At 33.7% G+C, this 24,133-nt stretch overlaps 2 protein-coding genes across 4 annotated transcripts in view; one reads left to right on the top strand and one right to left on the bottom strand.

The window, feature by feature from the left end:
* The window catches only part of Cep135 (Centrosomal protein 135kDa), a 28,707-nt gene that overhangs the window by 2,913 nt on the left and 1,661 nt on the right, over positions 1-24,133 (bottom strand). The window contains exons 6-10 of the mRNA XM_036358138.2: positions 24,016-24,096; positions 22,948-23,072; positions 22,329-22,891; positions 22,037-22,247; positions 21,717-21,832 (exon numbers count right to left, since the gene is read on the bottom strand). Coding sequence (XP_036214031.2) covers positions 21,717-21,832; positions 22,037-22,247; positions 22,329-22,891; positions 22,948-23,072; positions 24,016-24,096 — 1,096 coding nt within the window. The remainder of the gene's footprint in view (positions 1-21,716; positions 21,833-22,036; positions 22,248-22,328; positions 22,892-22,947; positions 23,073-24,015; positions 24,097-24,133) is intronic.
* On the top strand, positions 9,289-21,541 carry LOC106621885 (uncharacterized). Of its 3 annotated transcripts, XM_036358202.2 has the most exons (7): positions 9,289-9,476; positions 11,978-12,416; positions 19,007-19,486; positions 19,551-19,710; positions 19,783-19,960; positions 20,033-20,726; positions 21,294-21,541. In XM_036358202.2, the coding sequence occupies exons 3-7, from the start codon at positions 19,044-19,046 to the stop codon at positions 21,316-21,318; spliced, it is 1,500 nt and encodes a 499-aa protein (XP_036214095.2). In that variant the 5' UTR covers positions 9,289-9,476; positions 11,978-12,416; positions 19,007-19,043; the 3' UTR covers positions 21,319-21,541. The 3 variants fall into 3 exon arrangements, with proteins under 3 accessions (XP_036214095.2, XP_036214093.2, XP_036214094.2); XM_036358200.2 differs by having other exon boundaries at positions 20,033-21,541; XM_036358201.2 differs by lacking the exon at positions 11,978-12,416 and having other exon boundaries at positions 20,033-21,541.

The raw sequence follows: 24,133 nt of genomic DNA, 5'->3' as shown, positions 1-24,133 counted from the left end.
GATGAACTAAAGACCAAAGAAACGAACTTGCATCGTATTGGTGTACTAAAGACTAAAGAAACGAACTCTCATCATATTGATAACGATAAACGTAAGTAACGAACTCGCTATTGATGTATTAAAGACTTAAGAAACAGATTCGGATTGTCCTGAAAAACAAAAGACTTAAGTAACGAACCTGGATTGTTCTGATAAACAATATTTTTAAAAGATGAACTAAAATTTAAGCAAATATTGAAATATTGTTTCACAAAATATTGAATCATGTCAATATGTCTTCGAATATTCGAAATTCCAGAGTTTAGAAATATTTGTAATTTTTCTTAGTACCGATATATTTTTTTTTAATTTCCCAAATTAAAGTATATTAAGTGAGCAAGTTTTATCAAGTAAAAATTAATCGCACATGATTTCAAAAATTTAAATTAGAATCAAGAAATATTTTATATTTTAGTATCGACGTTTGTTTTTGTTTGTTTTGTTTAGGAATATATTAAATTGCTCACAATTTCCGAAATTCAAAATTCCAATAATTGGCACTATTTTATGTTTTTCTTAATAAAGCAAATTCATTGAGTAATTTTCGCTTCAGAAAATATTGTATCGGTCGTGATTTCGAAATTTCGAAATTACATAGAAATAAATTATATTTCGATATTGATTTTTTTTTTTTTTTGTAATTTCCTAACTAAAACTAAATTAAATGAGTAGGTTTTGTTTCAAGAAAATATAAATCACTTTAACTTCGATTTTTCGAGATTCAAGAAACTAGTAATAATGTTTTTGCCAACGACAAACACTAAGTCGACTTGTATCTTGCCACACAAATAGCAATTTCATTAACAGTTATAAAATTATACCTTCATTGGCTATGCAAATTACAATTTAACTATCTAATGTGTCAATCAATCGTTTTTGGCAAACAGCTACAGCAGAAACCAACGTCATGGCTATAAAATTATGAGGCATTAAACCACAATTATACAATTATAAATGGGAGCAAAAGCAAAATAAGTTATATGCCATGCCATTAGCAGCAGTTACAATGCAAGCGCAATTGAAATAAGAAAATGAATACAAAAACAAATCGAAAATAAGCTGAAATCATTTGTAGGAAGTAGAAACATTTAAGGTAAAGGTAATTTAGCGTGGCAAAAGTTATGCGAGAGTTAGGCTTGAATTGTGTCATTAGATGAATGGATAAGTAAAATTACCTGCTCTTCACTGGGTGTAATGGAGGGGAAAAGCGGAAGTGAAAATATGTAAATTTTTTTTTTTATTAAAAAAATGTGTGCAAGTAATATTGTTTGACTTTGTACTTTTTTTTTTTGTTTGTAAGTAGTTCACGAAAATTGCACCACACCCACAATAAAAGCTGCAAGCTAAAGCTTGTAAGGCAAATTATAAAAATATCTTTGTATAAATGTAAGCAAGATCGTGACAAAGGGCGCAGCCGCTTAGCTGGCGCCGGCGTTAGGAGCTGATTATGACTACATTACAGTTATTTAATAACAAAATTTGTATGTATTAACTTATTGTGTATATATTTATTTAAGTGAACGAAAAAACTTAAATGCCAGAAAATGATACCGTGGAAATATAGTAGATAGCATAAGTATTTTATAAACCTGTCGAGAATTGCAGCGCAAAACGAAAAATTTATAACGCCTGTGTATATACATATGTACCTATATGTAGCATGTTAAATTATTGTGATTCTTATTTTTTGGAAAGATAGCGGACTACGGTTTATGTAAATCTTACTTATGCGTACTTACATATTTTAACAGAGCTGGCGAATGCTTCTCGCTTGGGAGTTTTTATTTAAATACTCGATTTGTAACGTCACCGAAAACTAAAATGTGGGCTAGCAATAAAATGCTTAACAAATTGTTGAATACACTAAAAAACTAAATTATTCAAATATATTCGAAATTTTAAAATTTTTCAAAAATATTCGAAATTTTAAAATTTTTCAAAAATTTTTATTTTTATTTTATTAAAAAGGAAAAACGTTAAATAAAACACAGCCGAAATTCCACTTTGATAACTTTGAAATATAAAGAGTTATAAGAACTAGTCTGGTGGGGTATAATTTACTTAGTTTTCGCATATGTTCAATTTTTTTTATATCTAAACAAGAAATCCTATTAGAAAAAAAAACATACATAAAACTACAAGCGATAAGCTTAAAGATATTGCAAATTTCATAAAAATATTTTTTAAATTCGTAAAATTATAACTATTTGAACGTCGGTATTTGTTATAGAGATCTTTTTTAAGTTGTATTTTTTTTAGATATAATTTTTACGTGCATGAGTTCAGCAGTATAGCATGTTGAAGAATCGGTTATATTAGAAGGTATTGGTTCTTATATAAAATACCTAAAATAAATTACTAAACTAGTTATGGCTAAAGTAAGACAGTTACTTACTGAAGTCTTTTCGAAATTCTATTTTAACGTGACAATGTCGAATCTGCAGATTACAATGCAGACCTGACTTAGCGACTAAAAAAAACCCACGAAAATTTTATCTAGAGCGCTATAAGACATAAGAGACATGAAACGCTTTCAAACATTTGGCAAAATTTTTAGTACTAAAAGATGATAACGCCCTGTTAAAGTTCAATATCAAGGCTAAACTGCGTCCAAAAGGGGGCTAACGAACCGTAAATCAAGACCATCATTCATTGTCATATGTGGATTTCACTCGAAAATATGCTAATTATATTACGAATCGGACATGAGCTTAATAGGTGTCACGCATGGTTAACCATTTGGTGAAAGAGCGGCCAACGCACATATTCGCCCTCACTTGTCAAGCGTTTTGTGGCGTCAATACTAAAAGAGTGAACGTAAATTTAATAGCAGCCTGCAAGTGAATGGGTGAGTTGGTTGTCAAATCGACTTTAGAGAGTGTGTGTTCGTTTCACATGTAAAACATAAGCATATAAATGGATAGTGAAACATAGAAATACAGAAGTATAGCAGTTACATTAAGTGTAACAAGAAAAAATTTACTCGAAAAAAAAAATTGTATAAACAATTAACAATCATAAACACTTTTAAATATGACTTAAAATAAAAGAAACTCGGCCTAAGCCTTTCTGGTTTGACATATGATAATACAAAAATATTTACAAAACGAAATTGTAGTTTTTATGGTCTGTGCACAATTTCCATTGCAAGCACTCATTGACTTACTAATAACACACATTATACACACATAATAATCGCTATTTCCCTTTGTGCTAATTCGCGTATATGAATTCATATATTTATTGACATTTATATTTTATAACAATTGTAGACTGTCATTCACATTTGATATTTAGTTACTGGAAAAAATGTCGTGGTACGCATATGGCATTTGTGCCTTGAATTATGTCAAAGACATGCTTAACCATATTCAGCATAGAGTTTACATGATTTTATACCCTGGCCAAGGTATATTAAGTTTGCTACGCAGTTTGCACACGTTCTTTTCTCCCCTAGAAGCTGCCAATTTGTTGGAACCGCCGTTACCGGATCACTATAGCATATAGCTGCCATACAAATTGACCAATCCAAATCAAGTTCGTGTGGGGGAAACTTTTTTTATTTGACAAGATATTTTCACGAAATTTGGTACAATATTGTCAAAGGCAAAGCTACAACCTTCGAACATATTGTTCAGTTCGGAACACTATAGCATATAGCTGAAATACTTGTACAAACTGACCGTGCAAAATCAAGATAGAGATCATTTTATACCCTTCTATGTATAATATAATATAAGAAATAAACCTGTGAAGGGTATGATAGCTTCGGTGCAGACGAAGCTAACTTTTTTCTTGTTATTATGTTGTATTGTGCTATTTATTTTGATTTGCAGTTTCGCTTAAAGAGCATTGCACGAATACTCACACTTTTCATAACCTTTACTGTTTTGGTTTTTATTTATTTATTATATTATTTTTACGCGGCATTGTAAAAAGACAGGTTAATTTAAAACCGGAACACAGCTGTTAAACTTTTGCTATAACTTGTAATTAATTTAATTTCCTATGTTTGGTTTAACGTTTAAAAATCTTGTTGGCTTTATTTAAGTTCAAGTACGTGAGTACGTCATTTGTATGTGCTGCAAATGAAGCGTTACATTTTCAAAATGATTTTGTAGTTAGTATTTTTTATGCAGAGGAATGAGTAATACACATCGAAAAGTTTACCTAACAGATTCATAAGATATTTGTATGCACATGATAACTGAGTCTACGTTTAAAAGGAGAATTTGTTTGTGTTTATTATTTAAGTTAGCCTCATTAACACTCAGAGGATTAATTGAATTTTGGAAAAATATTTAGAAAATTTTCTGAAATTATAAAACTTTTCGAAATTTTGCAGAAATAAAAATTTGAAACTTTTTCAAAACTCTCATAAAGTTTTAAAATTTTACAAAATTTTCGAAAATATAAAGCATTTTAAAATTTTCAAAAATTGTACAAATTTTCCAGAAATCTCAAAATTTTCAAAAATTTTCGAAACTATCCCAAAAATTATTTTTGCTTTATTTGAAAGTAAAAACGTTAAACATTTTACTGCCTACATTTCACATTGATAGCTTTGAAATACAATGAGTTATAAGAATTACTGTGATAGAGCATAATTGACTTACTTCTCACGTATATTTAAATTTTTCTATATTTAACTGAAAATAATATTTGAAAAACTACATACATATATGAATGTTTGATGTATGTATGTTTAAAGTTTGATAAAATAATATTGTTTAAATTGATAAAACTATAGACACTCGAATAAAAGCTTTGATGCAGACTTTTTTTATTTTTAAATTTTTTGGCATACCATTTTCATGTGAAATATAATAAGGCGTGTATTATACTTAAAACAAGTTAGAACTTAGCAAACAATAAACCATTGTGACCATAAGAAAGAGTAGCAATTGCTTATAATTACGAATTACGAATGGATGCAAACTCACAGCTCTGAAAGGAAGACTGTGCCAGTAGAGGTAAGAAGAGAAGCTTCACTGCTTTGGTCTATTCATGAACGAAGGACTTGACTTCTTTTGATATTTTGAAAAGCAAAATGACAGGCTACTAATAGTCAGGACTCGCCAAAAATCGATTTAGCAATATTTAACCTATAACGGAATGGTAATTTGCTTATTGTAAACATAATATATGTATATATATTTTTTGTTATTTTGGAATTCGAACTTGCTCAGTAGCATAGATGATAAGAAAAGCACAGAGAAACTTTAAAGTAGAAATATGAAAGAGACGAGCAATGAAAATTTAAAAGAACTTATCAAATTTTTTACATATACATTTTTAAATAATAATTACAGCTATACATGCATATTGAAATTGATAGCAATGAGCGTTATATCATTAATCGGCAAAAATTGTTTTTCTTTTAAAACACCTTAAATCAACGAGGTCACATTTTACTTCAAAATACCAAGCATTCAAGGAGAAAACAAAGTAATACCTACCTTTTAATTAAGTGGAAAAAAATCTTCAAAAAGCTGCAGCGAAAAGAAATAATATCAGCATAAATGAAACAACTAAATAAACCTGTAATTACCACAGAGAGCGAGGCTGCAATGACAAACGAGTTTGCAACAAATTAAAAGCCAATAAATTCGATTTTTTATAAACGTAAGTTGCATTTATATTTGGTATATTTTTATATATTTTGGTTTTTTTGTATGAAAAAACGCTTAAGCCCGAAATGGACTTTTCAGAATTCGCTAATAATGCATTATTATTATTGGTTTCGGTTGGTTGGTAACAATATGTATGTATGCACGCTAACCAGCATTAGTCACACGTCCATTCATTCATGTCGTCAGCAAGTCAAAGTGACGTATATACACACACACATTTATATACACTCGAGTACTATGCAAATTGTCTATTTATTTAACTTTAGTATAAGAACCATGGTAATGTGCTGCTAAATGAAAGGTCGAACATTGTCGATATGCCAAACACGTTCTTCAATGCCAGCACAATGCTAGTATATATGTATGTATATGTAGCCGACATATGCACATATATACAGACATATTTTCGAAAATATAGTTACGTCCGTAAAACGCAGTGAGTCAAGGGGATAGGCAGCCGTAATTCCAAGGCAACAACACTAAGTTAATGCGTTTAAAGTAAATACAAAGCAAAAGTCAAGTTCTACAAAATGTGGACTGTTTGTTGTGCGAAGAAACGTTTTGAACCAATTGTAGCAGTTAAAACTTCCTTTTCAATGCAATTTTAAAGTGGCACTTTTATTTTTTACGCTTTTTTGCTTTCATCTTTCTTTGAGCAAATCATATTGTCCGAGATTTTTTCCTCATTTGGTTAAGCACTTTTATGCAAATGTGCTAATTACGAAGGTAAATAAAGACCGCAATGAAATGGGCGAAAAAGTCACGCAGTTTATAAGTATGGGGATATCTGTATGTGACTTACAGGGATCTTGAAGATAAACACAAAGTTCAAATACCCCAACTAAAGTTACAGCGAACAGAAGAACAAGTAGGGAGTAACAAATATGTATGCATGTATTGCTTTACTGAGGTGGCCTAAAGTAAGCCCTGGTTTTGAAGAAGCTATAATATATTTAATGTGTAAATAATACATTCGACATCAGTTGATCTGAAGAAATAAAGTACTCAGCTGTCAACTAAATTAATTATTGTCGGAAGTCTTCCGATAAGGGCGATTCGAATAGTATGTTCAGATTATCGACAATGCATTTAACAAAGAGAATCTATTGGTTACAAGTACCATGCTGCCACCATCTGACTAGCCTAGAATATAATACAGGATCCTGCTGGGCGCTATTGAGTCAATGTGTTTCTTTTTCGGTTATATAGAATCAAGGGCCTTGCTTCTGTGTCTGCAGCAGACCTATAAAAGAAAAGCAGGTACCATGTATGGCCAGTGCTTAAGTGACTCTCGCGCCTCGATTTGATGTCATTTAAAAGTCATGAGGTAGCCTTACGGGAAGTTGGCATGCAGCTGGCTCTATATAAGTAAAGCAGGCACTGCGCCTGGCTAGGGCTTAGGTGACTTTCTCGCCTAGATGTGATGTGATTTAAAAGGCATGAGATGACCACACTGGAAACTGGCTGCCAACTAGCTCTATATAAGTAAAGCGGGCACCATGCCTGGCTAGGGCGTAGGTGACTTTCGCGCCTCGATGTGATGTGATTTAAAAGTCATGAAGTGAACTCACGGGAAGCTGACTGCCAGCTGTCTCTATATAAGTAAAGCAGGCACCGTGCCTGGCCAGTGCTTAGGTGACTCTCGCTCCTCGATGTGATGGCATTAAAAAGTCATGAGGTGACCTCACGGGAAGCTGGCTGGCAGCTGGCTCTATATAAGTAAAGCAGGCACCGTGCCTGGCTAGGGCTTAGGTGACTTTCGCGCCTCGATGTGATGTGATTTAAAAGGCATGAGGTGACCACACTGGAAACTGGCTGCCAACTGGCTCTATATAAGTAAAGCGGGCACCATGCCTGGCTAGGGCTTAGGTGACTTTCGCGGCTGGATGTGATGTCATTAAAAAGTCATGAGGTGACCTCACGGGAAGCTGGCTGGCACATGGCTCTATATAAGTAAAGCAGGCACCGTGCCTGGCTAGGGCTTAGGTGACTTTCGCGCCTCGATGTGATGTGATTTAAAAGTCATGAGGTGAACTCACTGGAAGCTGGCTGCCAGCTGGCTCTATATAAGTAGAGCGGGCACCATGCCTGGCTAGTGCTTAGGTGACTCTCGCGCCTCGATGTGATGTCATTAAAAAGTTATGAGGTGACCTCACGGGAAGCTGGCTGGCTCTATATAAGTAAAGCAGGCACCCTGCCTGGCTAGGGCTTAGGTGACTTTCGCGCCTCGATGTGATGTGATTTAAAAGTCATGAGGTGAACTCACTGGAAGCTGGCTGCCAGCTGGCTCTATATAAGTAAAGCAGGCACCGTGCCTGGCCAGAGCTTAGGTGACTCTCGCGCCTCGATGTGATGTCATTAAAAAGTTATGAGGTGACCTCACGGGAAGCTGGCTGGCTCTATATAAGTAAAGCAGGCACCGTGCCTGGCTAGGGCTTAGGTGACTTTCGCGCCTCGATGTGATGTCATTAAAAAATCATGAGGTGACCTCACGGGAAGCTGGCTGGCACCTGGCTCTATATAGGTAAAGCAGGCACCGTGCCTGGTCAGTGCTTAGGTGACTCTCGCGCCACGAAATCATTTGGTTTGAATCTGAGCAATTTCTTTGAAGATTGCATTATTGCCCTGCAAATTTTGTGATCAGCTTATCACGCTGATCATTTAGTTACAAGCATTATGGCTAACTTAATATACCCTGTTCAGGGTATAATGCAAAGCAAAATTTCCAAACGATCTAATAAACTACGCTGATACATATGAAACTTATGAATAGTTCTTGAGACTTTTTATTCCAAATAAGTCCAATTAAAACATAGATTTACTGTAGAAGTTTTTCTTCTGCGATCCTTGCAGTGTGGTTAAAATGTTAATTTGGCCGTAATTAACTTGCTTCGATAAAATAGCGGCATATAGGCACGCATTGTGCTCTCGCATATAAATTGTCTACCGGAAAATATTTAACTCTCGTTTTATACCAATACATATAGTCCATAAATACAAATTTGCATACAAAACTAATTTACAGTTAACGACCACAAATGAGGCTTACAAATTATGCGTAGTCTACAAAAAAAGTAGCAAACTAAATATATAATCAATACAGTCAAAATGTGGTAAAATTAGGATCTGTGTAAATATGTTTGAACATAAAAATAATACAATGATAAAAACTCATTTACTGTAAGCAATGACAACCAGGCAATGCAAATTAAAACAACCATAAAAAATATAACCATAACAACAAACATCGGCCGAACTGTTGACAAGCAAACAATAAATACTGAGCAATACACTTTAAAAGAGTGAAATTAGTGAAAAAACTACTCTTGAGAGGAGTAGCTAAATCAAAAAAATAAAAATTCTGAGTGGAAGTTGAAGCAAGAGTGGGCATTTATTTTATTTCGTTTTTTTTACTATCATGTCATACAAAATACGAGGAAGTATAGGTAAACTGAAAAATTGGTATACTCGTATATGTATAAACAAATAGATTTTGCTTTATGCTCGTCAAATGCGCACAGCTGATTGAAAATAAATTGAGCGCAGCCAAGAGCTCAACGGCAAATGAGAGCGTGTTTGAGTGCAAAGCTGAACGTTCACAGCAAAAATGCGCCCGGCGAACAGATCAAACTCGGAGCTGGTGGCTTACGGTATCGTGTGGCTCGAGTTGCGGTGCGATTGACGATTATCTACGATTTAGTTGTTTACAAATAATTTGATTTGGCGGAGAAACAAGTTAAATATCGTTTAGTGGCAGACATACATCGTTAAAAACCAACGGGAACTGTTTTGGATTAAAAAACGGTATTCACAAGAAATTGAAATTTGAACAACTCATCTCTCACCACATATTATTGAAAGCTAAATCAACCTGATATATATATTAGTTTACAGTGTGACGCTGCTAAATTAGCCCACAATATGGACTGACCTCCAAAAGCGTAACAAAATATTTGTGCAAGTGTTGATAAAATAAACGCATACAATTTGAAATTGCAATGAATTATAAAGCGTAAACGCCTTTTTTCGAATTCAGCATAGTTGCGATTTACATGATAAAACATAATAGTAATTTTGAAAAAGTTCAATCGCGATTGACTTAATTTATTACCATTTTGAATTTTGTATTCAAATTTAAAGCAGTTTCGTTATGGAAAAAGAAATAAGAAAAGAAATGAAGAAATGGTTAAAAATGAAGTGTTGACGCTCAATAAATTAACAAGAGTTGCAGCGCAGTTGTGACGCCATACAATAAAATTTAAATAAAATGAAAAATAGAAAAAAATATTAAAAAAATAAATAATTAATTAAAATTTTATTTTATTAAATAGTAATAAAATATGATAACAAACAAATTAAGATAACAAAGAACACAAAAAAAAAATAACAAAAAATGTGATAAATAGGTAGAATATTAAAAATAATAATATAAAATATTTAAATCATGTCAGTCAATAAAGGCTATATTATTCCCTCGAAGAACAAATAAAAACTGACACTAACAAAATTCTATAAAAAAACTAAAAAATAAGACAATACAATTTAAAAAATACAAATATAACAAAAAAACACGTGCTAGATAATGAATATTATATACAAAATATTATTAATTATACTCAAATAAAAAAATAAAATCGTGTGAGAAAAATATATTTAAATACAAATTAAAATATTATAAAATAATAAAATAAAAAAAACTAAAGTTATTAATAATAATTAAATAAATATATAAGTTTTAGAATCGTGTCAGAAAAATACTATATATTTTTTTCGCGATAAATAGTTAAGAGTCAAATTAAAAAAAAAAAATTAGAGGCAAATTGACTAGTTCGCTAACGTGCCTAACTGATTTTATTTATAAATATATAATTAAAGACTCTTTAGTCGATATTTTAATACAAATTTTTTATGAATCTTACGACTAAATTTCGAAACTCTGTCGAAAAAGGATTTCTGAAACATAATCATGCTTTTTGTAAACTGTGAAGTGATTTTGGTGTAGACTATATTTCAAATTGCCATACATTTTTCAGAGATTTCAAGATCGTGCAGTTTTCTGACATATACGAGTATTATCATACTACTGAATTTCGATAGTCTGTTTTCAAAAAGTTTGAAAAAAATGAGTTTTTGAACATTTTCGTGCTTCTTGTAACCTGTAACGTGGTTTTGATGGAGATTATATAAAAAAAAAATTATTTTTAAATTCTCATTGATTTCAAGATTTTGCAGTTTTCTAACTAAAATGTGTAAGCTATGAAATATTTCGAAAATGCTGAACGACTATGTGTTTCAAAACGTATTTTCAGAATAGTTTCTTAATTTTGTGATTTTTATAGCCAAATGCATTTTTCACAATAAAATTATGCAACATTTAGAGATAAATAGACTCAACCTCTCTTTAAAAAAATGCAACATTTTTCAAATCTCATTTAAATACTGTCGGTCAGAAGCTTCGACAGTATCTACATTGTGGAATATCCTCGAAAAAATATTAAAAACTATTTTTCTAGTCAAAAGCTATGCAAAAAAGAAAAATTTTTACAGTCGAATGCATTTTTAGATCAAAACAAAACAATTATTTAATACCTAGAGATTATCCGAATCAATCTCTCTTTGAAAAAAACTCAATATTTTTCAAATCTTAAGTAATTATTGTCGGTTTTGAGCTTAGAAAATAAATAAACTGTGAAATATGTTCGGAAAATTCTTAAAAAAAAACTTTTTTCAACACAAAAGCTATGCATAAAAAAAATATTTTAAAAATATAAACTGAAAATATATTTATAAAAAAAATAACAAATAAATTAAAAGTGAACTAAATCAAAAAAAAAAGTTATAAATAAAAATTAATTTAATAATATTCAGTTCACCAGCTAATTATAGGTTTAAACTATACATTCACTTAATAAATATAAAAATATGTAAACAAATAAATATATAACAATCAGAAGAATTAATTAATAATTGTAAAGCGGAGTTACTAATTGTATACTACCTTATAAAAAAAATACGAATTCACACAAACATTTTCAAGCTGGTCAGTCAGACAAACAAAAAAATGTTCGATTGTAGCTAAACACAGTAAATAAAATTAGTAATAAAAAGATAGAAGAAATCAAAACAAGCTGAATTCAAGGCCATAAAGAGGAGTTGCTGCTGCGATCGCTGCGACTGTTGCCGCTACTTATTAATTAGTTATTTGTGTAGTGGTTGCTGTTTCACCAATTCACAGCCACTTTTCTCTGCTGCATATCAACTTGTGTTTACCTTCTTTATCATCTTCATTTACTACCTCATTTCAGCTACCTGTGCGCACTCACTTCATTCTTTGCCTCATTCAAAGTTTATAAACTAACTGGCTGCTTCGCCTCAGCTTTCGGCGCATCCATATGTATATGATCAAAGAGTTGAATAACCGTCCGATAAGTGTGAGTGTGGTGTGGCTGTGTGGGTAATTGACATTGTAGACATTTAATATAATGTTCCATAAAAGAATATAGTAAATAGTGACATTGTGAAAAAACTTCAAGTATGTGCGCGCGCAGATGTGCGATTTCGTGAAAGTGCCAAGCGAGTTTTTGTAAAAAATTTTAATTGTCAAAAAGCAAAAGAAATGCCAACATTTTGTTCTAAAAAGTGAAACCTCAACGGAGAGGAGAACTACAAAATTTTGTGGAGAATATAGCTAGTTTGCAAAAATATCGACTGCGCAATCTACGTTAACGGTGAAAACCAAAAAAGGTAATCCCAATTAGTGAAGTAATTAGCCGAAAATTATTGTTGTAATTATATAAGTGTGTTCTTGTTTTTCAAAAGTGGACTTAGTGTGAATATTAGGCATAATGCGTTATATTATACACTGATGAATTGAAAATGGAAAATAATATGTGAGCACTATTTTCTGTACTGCCAAATTCAATATTATAACGAGGCTGCTGAGGCATGACAGTTCAAAATATATTGTACATTCGAAAAATATATATGACAGTTCGTATTCTATGATTTTCTACTATATTAAAGTTGGCTGTTTAAAAACAATTATTTGTATAGAAACAAAATCTGGAGCTGTGAGCCACTTTTATGCAATTTATGTCCTTGAACTTACCAAAGCTCACATTACGTACTATATCTCAGCTCAATGAGAAAACATAAAAAAAAAGTTCATTTTTGGTTGAGACAAAATTACAAATTAGTTTCCAGCCGCATTTTTTTTTATGAAAGATTGATACTTTATTAAAATCTTCTTTTTGCAGCTTTATTTACATTGCTTACCAACTATTAGTTAGTTCATAAAATATATTCAAATTATAATATATTTTATTTTTTTACAATATATATTTAAAAACATATATATAAAATTTTAAATTGATCCAACAAACAGTTTCGGAGATATGAGCATTTTGTAAGAATTTTTTATTTGTTATATAGTGTAATCGGCTTCCAAAACTTTAAGCGTTTTTGTTTCGGAACACCGTTTTCAGAGTCAGTGCGGAAAATTTGTCGAAAATGGTTGAAACGAACGGCTTGAAATTTTTATACGACTTTTTAGATAAACAGACAGATATTGATCGAAGGGATAATATTTTAATATTGTATTTCTGATATAAAAATTTTTTCACAAAAATCTAATTTTTTTTGGAAGCCGCCATTTTGTCAAAAATCAAAATTTTAACTAGTCCTTCGATCATTATCATTTATTGCAATAAAAGATTTTTATAGTTTTCGGAGTTGCAATAAATTTATGCAGAAAAATCTTTTTCACCGTTGGAATAATTTTTTTGGATCGGCTACGTGAGATCGGCAACGGGGTTAAAGGGATCATTGAATTTGGTAAAAGTCGCTTCAAATTACTTAAAAAAGAACGCATTTTTCTGACTTGCAAGTGGATGGAACACTTTAAATAAGTGAGGGTCGCCAAGGGCATTGAATACGTAACTTTGGGTCTGCTTGTTAGGTTGTGTGTTCTAATCTTCCGTGTGTACTTGTGGCATGGAAATATTTTCTCCGAAAGTCTCTTAGAGACTTCAGAGATGGCCTAAAATTTGCTGAAACCCTTTTCTGTTCTAAAACATCAGAATGACCACCTAAAATAGCGAATAAAGCTCGACCAAAAATATCGTAAATTTGTATATATATAAATATGTATGCACTAAGTTGTAAGAGCGAATAAATCTAGGAAACTTTACTTTGGCAAACCAAAAATCGTCACCCTAATAATTCTATGGTATGCTGTTGAAGTGGCAGTTTTCGTAACCGGCTTATGTGAGAACGGAACGATCGTTAATTAAACATTATTGCTAATTTCAAGTAATATAAGTCTTAACTAATTATATTGTTCTTCTCGTCGTCGGAAATATTATAGTAAACATTACAAAATGCAAATGCGAATCTCCAGCTTGCAAGCTTGAAACACAAGATTCAAAACTCAGCGACAATAACACAGTAAAATTGGCAATGCAGTTGCACCAAAGTTTTCCCCCTCTAAACTATCCCCCGAAGCATTGTTTTAATTGCCTCTTTAACATCACATTCGATTTGTAATATTATCTCAGCGATCAATAATAACCACAATATTGCGCAAGCAACAAATAAGGCAAGCGTTGGCATTAGTAACCCACTAAACCAAAAAAAGTTATCATGCTGATGGCCTACAATGCTGTTTGCCACACCCCGCGCGGCGTACGTTTGAAAAGAAATAGCAATGAAATAACAAATAATTGCAAGTAATTTTCACAACTTTTCCAGCGACGACGTAATCGCCGGCAGTTAATGATAGTCGCAACAATAAAAGTAAAGAAAACGTTAACAAGCAATTGCAATGCAAAGAAAATAGCCAACAACAACGCTGTGAATGGCTGACGGGCAAGGGTGGGCAGTTGGCTGCAGCAGCAGTGAGAGTGGTCCAGCGCACATGCCCGGCTATAAATATGTATGTTTGTATGTTTGGGCATGTGTGTTGCACATGTTGGTGCAACAAATATAATTGCAAGTGAAAAGAAGTCAAGCAAGCGCGCGGCTAATTAACCGTTACACCGGGTGTTGAACAGCTGTTTGAAACATGTTGCAGTGTAACGTTTGCAAACGGCGCACTCAAATGCCGGTTTTTGTTTACAAACCGTGTGCATGATGACGTTAATGTTGTTGTTGTTGTTGTTAGTGAACTGTGCTACAGACGCTGCGCTTGATACCTTCGTGCAAGACATCAGGCGGCTAGCTGCTGCTGTCTACTTTCTTGACTTGCCTTATTTATTTACAGTTATGCAATTTTGCTTGAGTTGCCATTTGATTGTATTTGTCTGTGGGTTGACAATGGTTAATATTATTCCAGCTACAATTTCATTTTCACTTCATTAACAAACCAGTTAGTAGATTTAGTAATGCAAGGATAAAATTTTGAAATATCTGTGGAATAAGGTTCAAATCGACCAGAAAACATATTTAAGGGAAAAAAGTTTTTGATTTGTCCACACCTATTAATATTTCTTTTGGCTTAAATATATATGTGTGTATGTATTATATTTATTAATAATAATGTATATCTTCTCGGAGAATTCAACGGAGATAGGGACACTTTACGCGATTAGGCTAGCCTAGAACTTTCAAAATATTTTTTTTTGGCTTAAGTGGTGATATCCACTTTTTTTGCATGTACATATGTACCATATATTGTACATATACATAATTGGGAATATTCTCCGAAAATATAGCTTCGGAGATATGCGCGCACTTGGAGGAATTTTTTAACTTTTAACTAGTGTAGTCGGCTCTCAAAACTTTAAACTCATCTTTCACGGAACGCTGTTTTCAGAGTCGGTGAGCAATATTTCTCCGAAACGGCTGGACTGGGCCAATTGAAATTTTCACACGAGCTTCTTATATAAATTTTTGTTTGTCAAGTCAACCGAGAGGATACGATTTTCGATAATAATTTCGATTTTTAAAGCCAGTTTGAAGTGTCAATTTTTTCTAAAAAAAAACGACTTTTTTGGGAAGGCAAATCAAAAATCTGACTAGTTCCTCAAGCATTACCTGTGTTCAGCTTTAGTAATAAGACTTTGTTTGGTTTTTGGTTCTCATCGCAAGATACTTTTTTTCGTAGGTCCTCCTGGAGATCGGATTAAAGGGAATTTCAAATTTTTAAAAAATAATCGCCGATTATTAAAGTTCAATAAAATCATGAAAACGCATATTTTTTAATTACAATTAAATAAAAGTGCATTTTAATAATAAAATATATAAATAAAGCGCATTCTTTCTGATTTGCAAATTGATATAAACCATGAAGACACAATACACCATAGGTCGCGGTGCATACCTCTATTCAATCTAAGCGTCTTAAAAATATTATTCAATTGATAGAATAGTGAAAAAATGTCTCTGTCATAAATAACATAAGTTTATAACAACGTGGCAACCTAATAGTTCAGCTCAAATTCGATAGTATTGAAGCATTTCGATCATTTGCTTTTTACTTCTAAATAATTTCGGTAGACACACTTGCCTCACCTTGAACCCGGTACACAAAAATAACACACACAAAAACGTCTGTTTAATAATAAGCACATACAGGTTGTTCATAATACTATGTACATACGTATGTTTGCGCATATGATTCTTCAATGTTAGCAGTTGCGTGCTTTCGGCGCAATATGGGTCATTCAAATGAGGTCCATGATAAAACCGCAGACAGCTATAAATATACAGCTAAATGTGTTGGCAAGTTCTGTGTTGACGCTACTCATACTCGCGTACATTCTCAAGCGAACAGTGGCAAAGACAGTTCGTGTTGGAAATTGAGACAGCGATTTATAAAAAAAGGAAAATATGAAAAAAATTAAAAATAAAAAAAATTATAAAAACAACGCGAATTGAGACACAACATACATATAAACAAAGTATTTTATTGAGCAAATAAAATTGCGTTGGCACATGCGCGGAGTGCGAAATTGATACTTGTAAATAAAATGAACAATAACAACAACAGAAACTGCAACCGACTGTGTTTTCAGCCAAAGCGCATAAAACGCAAAGCAATTGCACAGATTGCTGCAATGAAGCCAATAAAGTAACGGTGATTATTGCAAAAAAGACAAATTTCAAGTCAAAGAGTGCAAAGCAACACTATTAGCGATTGTAGCGCTTTGTTGCACACATTAAGACTATGGAAATGCCACAAATTATGCGCCAAGCACGCTCTTGACTGCTTGTGGCGAGTGATTTGTGGCGCTGCAAAAGAAACATCCGTTGCGTCGATATGTGGCAGTCTCATTTTACTATGTAATACTTTGACTGGCAGGAAGCTTTTAGCATACTAGTCGCTACCGGCTGTCAACTTGGCGCTGCTGTTGCGTTATCTTGTTTATTGTGGTTTTTGCTTGCACAAAAGTCAAATAAATTCGCATATGATTTTTGTAAGCGATAAAAATTTAAAGCAACAAATAAAAATGTTATGAAATTTAGCCATAAATACGAGTATATGAATATTTATATTTTGAGCTTGGAGTGCGAAATTTGCTCCAGTGCTCTTTGAAATAAGCTTGAGAAGGTCTTCAAAAGGGCTTAGACAACGGTTTTTATGAATTAAATTATTTAGAAAGCCACGGCTTGTTAGTTTGAGAAGTTCAAACAACCTTCCTCGTTCAACATATCACCTAAACTTTCTCTCTAACCACTCTCTCATAGAGAAAATAGAAAAGGATTTGGAGTATGATTGTTACGACCTCAATAATTGAGAGAGTTACGATTTGAGGAGAAAGTTTTTTAGCAATGCACGAGTCAAGCGAGCTTTTTTGTAAACCCTCATCCAACACTGGATGACTCGTTTTCTAACCTCTGTTGGTAAGATCTTCTCAAACAGTACGAGTCATACGCTATAGCATACCCAACAAGTATCGTATAGGTGATTTAAAAACTAACTTAAACAACTGGCTTCCACATTCGAATATTTATGGCTTGAAAGATCCCAAAAACAGTTTTTATACTATTTATGTATTTAATAAAAAATTTAATCAAACATGCGGATGAAGTGGTAATTTTGTAGTTATAAAAACTCACTAAAAATGATATTATATAATATAAAATAAATTATCACTTTTTCTCACACACCAAACCACTGTATTTGCAAATTTTTTGCGTTAACGTCTGTTATGAACATTTTAGCCCAATTATTATTACCGGCTTGTACTCTTTACTGCCATCCTCTTATCATTCATCTCTTTTTTTGGTAACCAACAACAACATTTTAGGTCATGGCTAACGACCGGTCAAGCGTGATCTGGCGCGATGCGTAAATATATATACCGACGTCAATATATATACATAAGTAAATGTGTGCATACGCACATAAGTGAAATTCTTGCGTAGGGTTTTAGCGGCATAGCTGAACTGAATTCCAAAATTTTATTTTAAATAAATTAAAATATTTAATTTACTATATTTTGCCTTCATTTCTAGATATGTTTGTATGTAGATACATATGTGTATAATTTTGTATTTCTAAAAGCAAAAATAAACAATACAATTGAATTATATATAATAAGTTCAGCATGACCACCATAGTAAAAAAACAAAAAAAAAAAAAAAACAATAAACTAAATAAAAAAAACATATAATAAATTAGTAAAGAAGTGCTATGTTCGGGTGTAACCGAACATTTCATGCTCTTGCAATTTGCAAGCCTCAAAGCCCGCGAAATACCTTCAGATGTTGGTTCAGGATTTGATATCATATTAACTTATTTTGAAGGACATAGACTCAGATTTATCTGACATAAACTAAACCGAAGAGACTAAATTTACAATTGTTCGTAAAAAACTTTTTATTTTTGATTTCTGACCCAGCTTTTACTGGAAATTTGTATACACGGAGAGCTTATAAAGTAAATATTATATATAAATGATCAGCGTGACGAGCTGAGTCGATTGAGCCCAGTCCGTCTGTCTATATATACGAGAACTAGTTCCTCAATTTTTGAGATATCAATCGGACATTTTTCCTCAAAAAGCTGCTCATTTGTCTAAGCTGCCATACGAAGTGACCGGTCTAAATCAAGTTCTTGTATGGAAAACTTTGTGGACAAGATATCTTCACGAAATGTAGCACGGAAGAGTATCGAAGGCACCGCCACAGTCTCCGAATGTATTTTTCCGATCGGATTACTATAGCATATAGCTGCCATACAAATTCACCAACCAAAATTAATATAAAGAACTTTTGAAACCATTTTATGATAAAAGAAATGCAACTGTGAAGGTTGTTATAGCTTCGGCGCAGCCGATATTACCGTTTTTCTTCCTCATATTGTACCTAATTTCGTTTTCCTTTTCTTTCAGCATATAATACTTTCATAAAAAAACACAGAATCTTACAATGAAACGGCGAAAGTTGCTACTCTGTTGGACTGTCCTACACTCTGGTCTCAGCCTAATTGCTTTTCTCACATTACTGCTGAGTAAAACTACGCAAGCGGCGATTGTACCACCACCTTGGAGTGATCCCGAAAAGAATCCCTGCGCCAGCATGCCCGGCGGTTGGCAATTGCTTTATTGGCCGCCGCTTAAGCAGTGCTTCAAAATCTTCACAATCGGCTACCCGTGCCCAGAAACAATGGAACTGAGTCCAGCACCGAATGTGGGTAAAACGAAATCGGCGCGCCTTAATGCACCAGCAGCTGAATGCCGCTGTCCGCCAGGCACGGCCTTAAGTGCCGAGACAAATAAATGTCATGAGATATTTAAGCGTGGTCCATGCGAACATAGTGCATACTTTGCGCCATTACCAGAAGAGCGTGCGGCAATTAGTAGCGGACGAAGGTGAGTTTTTATTAAAAGCTAGCGATGGTTTAAGCTCTCGCCTTATTTTATATACAACTTACAGGTCCAGTAATCGTTGGGGTAGCTGTAAAATTGCCAAGCAATGTACGGTGGGCATGATTTTTTGGCCGAAAGATGGCAGATGCTATGCGCAGTACACGAAAGGACCTTGTGTTAAGGGCAAACTGCTGGTATTGAATAAGGATGGGCTCGGCGAGTGTAAGGTGTGTATAGTTAGTATGTATAGAGTTAAAAGCGTTGCTGAAAGTATAGCTTTTCTACGAATTTAATTTTAGTGTGAGCCCGAAGGTGCACTGCGTGATTATTACTACGACCCAGAAGAGACCTGTCACGAGCATTACACGAAAGGTCCTTGCTCAACACCTGGTGAGCTCTTTTTACCTGGTGGGCGTTGCGATTGTCATCGGCATTTGCCGCACTACAACGAGGATCATCAAATGTGCTACGAATTAAGTATAATTATAAAAAAACTTTTGTTTGTTTTGGTTTTTGCAGTCGCTAAGTATCTCTGTTTTACAATTGCAGACACACCAGGGCCATGTCCGCCCGGACATATTTTCAACCTACCCGACAATTTGACTGCCACCAACACAGCGACAGTTATACCACGCGCTCAGTGTCAGTGCAAAGACGGTTATGTGCCATGGAATGATGGGCTGTGCTATCGCCTCTATACGAGGGGACCATGTGGACCCAACGAATTTCTGATTAATGCAACCAATTGTGTGCGCAACTTTTGCGGCAAAAGTCGTCTATATTTTCCCGATGAGAATACATGCTATCGCATTGGTTCACAGGGTCCGTGCTCACTGCATCAGGTGGTCGTCTTTGACTTTACGGCACGCCCCTCGGTTGATGGCATTTCTTATAACGGCATATGCGGTTGCTCCGGCGTCATTTGGAATCTCGATCAACAATGTTCGAATATCGACAATGGCGGCACAGAAGATGAGAATACATGCGAATCGACGCCGGGTATGGTAGAGCTTAATGGTAATTGTTATAAATTATATACGAGAGGACCATGTGGACCGGGCCAGTGGTTGGAACCGCTCAAAACACATACGCTCGGACCACAAATGCAACGTTTTTTGAATACTAAAGCGAAGTGTGTCTGTCGGCCGGGCTATACGCTCGCCGCAGATGATGGTGAAGATGATCAAAAATTACCACGTGCGCGCATAACACGCTGCAATGCGCCCACGGTGGGTTTAGCGAGGTATTTGAATAAACAACGTGAAAATTCTAAATTCAATACAAATTTTAATTTTCCCAACTTTCAATTTTAAAACTAACAATGCCAGCGTTTGCTTGCCTAAGCATGTACTTGTATGTATGTATGTAAATATATTCAATTAAATTTAAGTCGTACTGAAACGCTGTAAACTCTGCTGCATCCAATCTTTTTTATATTTTTTATATAAATATTGAAAAAAAATTTCAAAATATGAAAAAACTGTGTTACTATGTAAATAGATACTCTATTCAGCTATTCAGCACATAATTGGGTTCTATATATATAAATATGCATATGTATATATGTAAAACTTTTCATATTTACAACGCTCTCAACAATAAATGTGTCTCTCCTGCTCTCTTACCAACTGCGCTTATGCATGACTTGTTTATATATAATACAACTACTCCTACCTTTGCGCCTGCGTCTGTTCCTCAGCATGCCCGCATGTTTGCCTTCATAATCGTAAATTCTTACGTATTATCACTTCTGTATTATTATATAAATTTACTGTTATAAATATTTTTCGATTCTTTTCATATTTTTTAGATGGTTTTTAGAAATTTTCGGATAGCACGGATAAATCAAACATAACAAAAGGCATAAAATATTGTATTGAATTAATTGTAAATTTAAAAGAAAAATTAATGTAAACACTAAAAATTTAATTTCGTCAAGAAATTATAATTAATCGTAGAAACAACTAGTAGTATAAGTTAAGCAGCATTGTTATTGTGTGTTTGAGATTTCTGTGTGCCATTTGAAATAAAATGTATAAAAAAAGTTATATTTTAGAATATTTTGTTAAAATTATTATTAAAAAGAAGAAAAAACTTAACTTCGGCTGTAGCGAAGCTATAATACCATACACACGTGGATTTCTTAAAGCAACAACAACAACAACACCGAAGCTATTTAACAGAAGTGGTTTTCCCACTGTTATACCGTTATTTTTAAATCTAGACCACTTACCTTAATTTTTCCTCTAACTCCTTGACCTCTTTTTCCAACGCTAAACGTTTCTCTTTGCAAAGCTTAAGTTCAAATTCCAATTGATAAGCACGCTCCGTTTTAGCATCTAATTGCGTCTTCAGAAATAAAAAAATAAAAATAAAAAATTAATAAATAAAAAAAGGAAAAATATAAAAAAATAATAATATAAAAAAATTAAAAATAAATAAATAAAATAAATAAAACAAATTAAATAAATTAAAAAAATAAAAGAAATTAAACAAAAAAAATTTTAAAAAATTAAAACTTGTAAATTTTACAAATTTCTCTGTAGAACATACCAATATTTTATCTTTCTCACTTTCCAGTGAGACATAAGTCTTCTTCAATGCTGCAACTTCATTGCGCAGCTGTGCAGCTTCACGATGTGTGACCTCACGATTCGAGTCCAAATCGTTTAAACGCGTACCAGCCGTTTGTAATTGCCGCTCGGCTATGGCAAGTTTACTTTGATACTCTTGCAGCGTACGTTCGGTTTGCTCGTTCAAAATTCTAAAAACAAAAACGATAAAAAAAAACCATAAAAAATCTCAAACTATTGTAATTGACGCCAACTACTTTCCAAATGCTTACTTAAATTGACTGTTGCGCGTGCGCAATTTCGTATTTTCCTCTTGCAAAGCGAAAATCTGTCGCTTAAGCTCATCTATTTCCTCTTTGAGCAATACAATGTTTGTTTCATGTGGAACTCGCACCGAATTCAACTCACGATACTCTCGCTCCAACTGCCGTATGCGCGCATTTAGCTCACCAATATTTGTTTGCGACTTCTGCGTTTCCAACGATTGTGCTTGCAACAGTGAAACATGCTTCTCACGCAATGTGTCACGTTCACAGCGCACACGTTCTAATTCGGCGCGTGCGCAATCACGCTCACGTTCCGCGCGCAGAACCACCGCCTGTACGCATTCGCTACTGGCAGCGCTGGTCGTTGACTTAGCGGAATGATTTGAACGCGCGCTTGCTAGCGACGCTTGTGCGAAATCGCAATGCGCTGCAGTGGCAGTGGCTGTAGCTGCGTTGGCTGTGTTAACTATTGGCATTAGGCGTTCTTGTTGGCGCAGACAAAGCTCTGCGCGCAGAAGACGTAGCTCATCATCTTTTGATTTGATTTGAGATTGTAGAAACTCAACTTCCTGTTGATAACTTAAAAATTTCAGATTTTTATTTTAATAGATTACTTTTGATGTACCTTTTCCGAACCAGCTTTACTTATGAGGCGCAAATATTCTTTTTGGAAAAAGTCGCGTTCAGACTTGATTCTTATTTTTTCTTCATCGGTGCGTTGTTCTTTTTGTTGTACATTATCTTGTAGCTCTAAATGGAATGAATGAATGCTTATCATAATTACATAATTTCACTTTCTGATGTTTTCATTGATAACAAACATTGCAATCTTTATACCCTCGCACCGTGTTGCCACAGACAGTATACTATTTTTGTTCATCTTGACCTTATAAAATGTAAACAAAGGGGTCAGTAGCCCAAAATATAACAAAGGTTGTTGACTTGACTAAATGTGAATAAAGGTTGTTGACATGGCTAAATGTAAACATGGGTTTTGGACCTGGCTAAATGTGCACAAAAGTTGTGGACTTTGCTAAATGTAAACAAAGGTTCATTAACCTCATAAAATGTAAACAAAAGGGTCAATGACCTCGCAAAATGTAAACAAAAGGGTCATTGACCTCGCAAAATGTAAACAAAGGGGTCAGTGATCCCACAAAATGTAAACAAAGGTTGTTGACTTGGCTAAATGTAAAAAAGGTTGTGGACTTGGCTAAAAGTGAACATAGGTTGTGGACTTGACTAAATGTAAACAAGGGTTGTGGACTTGGCTAAATGTAAACAAAAGGGTCATTGACCTCATAAAATGTAAACAAAAGGGTCATTGACCTCGCAAAATGTAAACAAAAGGGTCATTGACCTTATAAAATGTAAACAAAGGGGTCAGTGATCCCACAAAATGTAAACAAAGGTTGTTGACTTGGCTAAATGTAAAAAAGGTTGTTGACTCGGCTAAATGTAAAAGGTTGTCGACTTGGCTAAATATAAACAAAAGGGTAATTAACCTCGCAAAATGTAAACAAAGTGGTCAGTAACCCTAAATGTAATCAATTGTTGTTGACTTAGATAAATGTAACGAAGGTGGCGGACTTCGCTAAATGTAAACAAAAGGGTAAGGGACCTCGCAAAATGTAAAAAAGCCATTAACCTTACCGGAACTTAACCCCTCCTTAATTGTTAAATTACTTTTTACCTTTTTGCATCTCATGTATTTTGCCTTTCAGCTTTGACAATTTCTTTAGCAAGCGCCCATTTTCAGATTTTAACTCAACATCTGAAAAATACATTTAAAATTTAAATTATAACAAAAG

Source organism: Bactrocera oleae, chromosome 6, assembly GCF_042242935.1.
Source record: "Bactrocera oleae isolate idBacOlea1 chromosome 6, idBacOlea1, whole genome shotgun sequence".
In the NCBI taxonomy this organism is placed as follows: Eukaryota; Metazoa; Arthropoda; class Insecta; order Diptera; family Tephritidae; genus Bactrocera; species Bactrocera oleae.
Note: the sequence above shows the minus strand (reverse complement) of the source record. Positions and strands in the feature narration are given on the sequence as shown.

Excerpts from the sequence above, each read along its gene's own strand:
- LOC106621885 (XM_036358201.2), top strand. The coding sequence starts at position 19,044 with ATGAAACGGCGAAAGTTGCTACTCTGTTGGACTGTCCTACACTCTGGT. Across the intron at positions 19,487-19,550 it reads GCAATTAGTAGCGGACGAAG|GTCCAGTAATCGTTGGGGTA; the intron begins GTGAGTTTTTAT and ends TACAACTTACAG. Across the intron at positions 19,711-19,782 it reads ATGGGCTCGGCGAGTGTAAG|TGTGAGCCCGAAGGTGCACT; the intron begins GTGTGTATAGTT and ends ATTTAATTTTAG.